At 54.4% G+C, this 4379-nt stretch overlaps 1 protein-coding gene across 1 annotated transcript in view; it reads left to right on the forward strand.

Moving 5' to 3' along the window:
• The window catches only part of Prkcz (protein kinase C, zeta), an 89560-nt gene that overhangs the window by 74945 nt on the left and 10236 nt on the right, over positions 1 to 4379 (forward strand). Inside the window, exon 9 of the mRNA XM_013031444.1 lies at positions 3237 to 3376. Coding sequence (XP_012886898.1) covers positions 3237 to 3376 — 140 coding nt within the window. The remainder of the gene's footprint in view (positions 1 to 3236; positions 3377 to 4379) is intronic.

Genomic DNA, 4379 nt, shown 5'->3' on the forward strand with positions numbered 1-4379 from the left:
GTTGGTTGGTGGTGTGCTGGGAGCCTGGGCATTGGTCAGGCGCACAGTGTTGGTTGGTTGGTGGTGTGTTGGGAGCCTGGGCATTGGTCAGGCGCACAGTGTTGGTTGGTGGTGTGCTGGGAGCCTGGGCATTGGTCAGGTGCACAGTGTTGGTTGGTTGGTGGTGTGTTGGGAGCCTGGGCATTGGTCAGGCGCACAGTGTTGGTTCGTGGTGTGCTGGGAGCCTGGGCATTGGTCAGGCGCACAGTGTTGGTTGGTGGTGTGCTGGGAGCCTGGGCATTGGTCAGGTGCACAGTGTTGGTTGGTTCGTGGTGTGCTGGGCGCCCGGGCATTGGTCAGGGGCACAGTGTTGGTTGGTTGGTAGTGTTCTGGGCGCCCGGGCTTTGGTCAGGTGCACAGTGGAGTGTTCGTGTGCTTAGGTCATCTCAACAGTCCAAGGAACATGTATGTACATCGCGCATTTCCTCTTGCAAATTTAATATGGATAGGAGCTCTATTGCTTTAAAATGGTTGACATGTAGGGGTGTAAGAAAATAAATACATTCTCGGTTTAGACTTCGGGGCCTTGGGGGATTCTGACTATCCATCAAGACCCTAACCCCCCCCCCCCATGTCAGTGATCCACTGGCAAGATCTAGGATGCAGCCTGCCATAGCTTGCTGCACCGGAGGACAGAGGAAACGTGTCAAAAAGAGCTGGTGTAATGGGCACACCTGTAATCCTAGCACTGCAGAGAGTTTGTGTTTGAGCTAGCCTGAAATTCACTGTGAGACTCTTGTCTTCAACAACAACATCGACAACAGCCTAGGAACAGGAAACTGCCCGAGGTAAATTCCAAAGGAAACCGGGCACCGGGGTCTGCCGCTTGCATCAGGGCCCCAGCAGTGACCCGACAGTGACCGCCATGGCTCTGTCAGGGCCTCGGGCAGGGTGTGACAGAGGCCGGTCACAAAGGCTCCCTCTGTCCAGCACAGGCCCAAGTTTCCTGACTCCAGAAGACATTTAGCCGTGAGTCACCAGGGTTCTTGAGAGAATAGAATCATGTGTTCACACATGAAGAGGAGATTGCAAGGTCAGGTGCCTGCGGCGCATGCCTGTGACCCTACTGTTGAGCCTGGGGACCGTGGTTTGCAGTCTGCCCGGACCGGAAAGTCCCTGATGAAAGCCCCATCGCAGAAAACCACAGGGACGCGGGGTCACATGCAGCACAGGGTTCACTGTCAGCAGAGGAACTGACGGGCTAGTTCCCTCACCAGAAGGAGAGAAAAGGCGCTTATATTTTTCTGGGGGTGGGGGCCCTTATGATCTGGAGGGGCTGAGGGCGGCACTTAATGCAGGGTGTGAGGCAGGGGACTCCGTCATGGTGGGCCAAGGCTCACAGCAGCTGCGAAGCTACGCAGGCTGCTGCTTCCATCGAGGGAGGGAGCTGGTTATCCGCTGCACCCCAGGGACACTTGTCTGCCAGCTGGGGACAGAAGCATGTCAGGCTAACACATGAGACTCCCCATCGCCAGAAACAACAGAAAGCTGGGCTGAAGTGTGACTCAAGTCATAGAGCAAGCTAAGAAAGCATGAGGCCCGAGATTCAAACTCCCATCCCAAGGGCCGGGAGGAAGGGAAGGGAAGGACCGAGCGAAGGGCAAAGCATTGGCTCAAGTGATCGTGCAGTCTGAGAATTCTCAGTGTACCATGGACAAGATGGAGACTGGGAGAGCTGGCGGTGTGGTTTGGAGGCCTGAGAGCCAGGGTCCCTGAGCACAGAAGGAGCCATCCTAGCCAAGCGGTCATCCCTTGGGGAAGGACGCTGCATGCCCACACTGTGGTTAGGCGCTCATCTCCTCTAGGAGCTTCCTCATGGACACACTGCCGGGGCGGAGCTGAGGCTTCCCATTAGTGGAACAGGCCACCATTGTACTCGAGGCCATTGTACCCTCCAAAGCCGGGCCCTGCCCCTGCCCCTGCCCCTGCCCCTGCCGGCAGAACCCTGCCTGCCTCCCCTCTCCTCCCGCGGTCAGCGTCCCCTTGTGTGTCACATGCCTGCCTCTGTGCCCACTCCGTGGTCAGGAGTCACCCCAGCCCAAGCGGAGCCCCCGAAGGGTAGGGATCCAAACAGAGCTTTATTTTGATAGATTTTCCTGTATAAATTGTAGCAATGTGGACAGGAAGAGGGCCAGCTATTGCACCCTCCCTTCTACCCAGGTTGCCTGGAGTGCAGCCTCTCTGAACCTGGCCACACAAGCGCCGGAACCCGCAGTGGGACATGAGGACACCGCAGGCAGGTGTGCCGTGGGCCTGGCGGCGCTCCCTCCCCGCGCTGTGGCCGCTGTGATGCTGTGGCCGCTGGTTTGCAGCAGTGTTTTTCATCTATACCGGGGCCTCATCCTGTGAATAACTAATATGCATATTTATGTTCTTGACCTCTTAGTTCTGAACTGGTACCTGAATTGAGTGTTATGTGCCGTCGACTAGTTGAGCCACGCCTCCATCAGCTTTTTGCTGGTTAATTGGAGATAGGTCTCATGGGTTTTTCTGCCCACAATCCTCAGATATCAGCCTCCTGAGTAGCTGGGATTGTAGATGTGAGCCACAATCCTCAGATCCCAGGTTCCTGAGTAGCTGGGATTACAGGCATGAGCCCCAGTGCCAGCCTCTTTCCACTTTTTTATTGTGCTGGTCCTGGGGCTTGAACTCAGGGCCTGTGCACTATCCCTGAGCTTCTTTACTCCAAGCTAACACTCTGCTACTTGAGCCACAGCTGTACTTAACAGTTTAATTGGAGTCTCATGCACTTTCCTGTCAGGGCTGGCTTCAAATCATAATCCTTAGATCTTAGCTTCCTGAGTAGCTAGGATTACAGATGTGAGCCCTCGTGCCTGGCTTGAACTTGTCACTGAGTTCTGGAAGCATCTGACACTGGCTGGTGGGTTTTGCCTCTTTCTCCAGCTGCTGTGTTGTCAGCACCTTGCATGGTGAGGCTGCTCTGTGGGGCTTTGTGCCTTCACTCTTTAATTAATAGCGTAGTAAGAAAAAGTGTAAAAATTCAAGGTAAAATCGGTTTCTTGTCCAGATGTAAAAGGACATCTGAAGGTATTCATGTGACTCCCACATGATTGGGGAAGAAGTAAGATGTTGCAGCCTGCTGGAGACACGGGACAGGGAGGCTGGTGGGTCTGGCTGGGTGGGTGGAGCTGCCCCATGTTCATGTCCACAGCAAACACCCTGCCCACCACTTCCAGTGTGCGGCACTCACCGAGCTGCAGAAGAACTTGGGGACCCCTGGACCCCGGCCACGTCAGGGCCCGGCCACGCCGTGCTTGGACTCCTGCGGAGACGCTGGTCACCGCTCTGGGGGTGCTGGGCCATCCCTTGCAGCAGGGTAGGCTAGCGGAGGGCCGGGTGACTCTCTCTGCTCTGATTTCCAGCAGCATCTCACACAACGGAAACCGGATTAAACTCCAGGCAGGGTGCTGGCACGCACAGGCAGCCTTAGTGGAAAACTGGTAAACAAAATGCAACAGTTTTCACATGAGCTTGGTGATGACGAAGGAGCCTCTGAGTGAGGAAAAAATAAGGATCTCTTGCTTTTCTCCGCAAATCCAGGGGTGCCTGGGCTGGTCTGCTGTGGCCCGGGTACAGGACAGCCACACGGTTTCTGCCCACATGGGAATTCTGCTTTCACCCACATGTGCAAGTACTTTTTTGTTGTTGTTAGTTGTGGGTCTTGAACACTGGGCCTGGGCGCTGTCCCTCAGTTCTTCAGCTCAAGGTGAGCACTCTACCACTTGAGTCACAGCACCACTTCTGGTTTTTTGCTGGCTTATTGGAGATAAGAGTCTCACAGAGATGCTGGGCATCGGTGGCTCACACCTGTCATCCTAGCTACTAAGAAGGCTGAGACCTGAGGATCGTGGTTCAAAGCCAGCCCAGGAAGAAGTCCATGAGACTCATCTCCAATAAGCCACTCAGAAAACTGGAAATGGCACTGTGGCTCAAGTAGTAGAGCGCTAACCTTAAGCTGAAGAGCTGAGGGACAGCGCCCAAGCCCTGAGTTCAAGCCTCATGACTGACTTTTCCTGGCTGGCTTTGAACTGCAATCCTGAGATCTCAGCTTTCTGAATAGCTAGGATGACAGGTGTGAGCCACTTAAAAGAAGTATTTTTAACAACACAAGAAGCTGTTATGGGGAAGCAACACAGATATCTGCATAATTAATAGAGCCACAGTCTCCAAAACAGTTTAAACTATTCCAGAAAGACCAGCGGCCTGGGGCTGGGAAGGTGGCTCAGTGGTAGAGCACTTGCTTTGCATGCCTGAGGCCCTGGGTTCGATTCCTCAGCACCACATAAGAAAAAAGAAAAAAAGCTGGAAGTGGCGCTGTG

The sequence above is a fragment of the Dipodomys ordii genome, unplaced genomic scaffold, assembly GCF_000151885.1.
Source record: "Dipodomys ordii isolate 6190 unplaced genomic scaffold, Dord_2.0 Scaffold6, whole genome shotgun sequence".
NCBI classification, from domain to species: Eukaryota; Metazoa; Chordata; class Mammalia; order Rodentia; family Heteromyidae; genus Dipodomys; species Dipodomys ordii.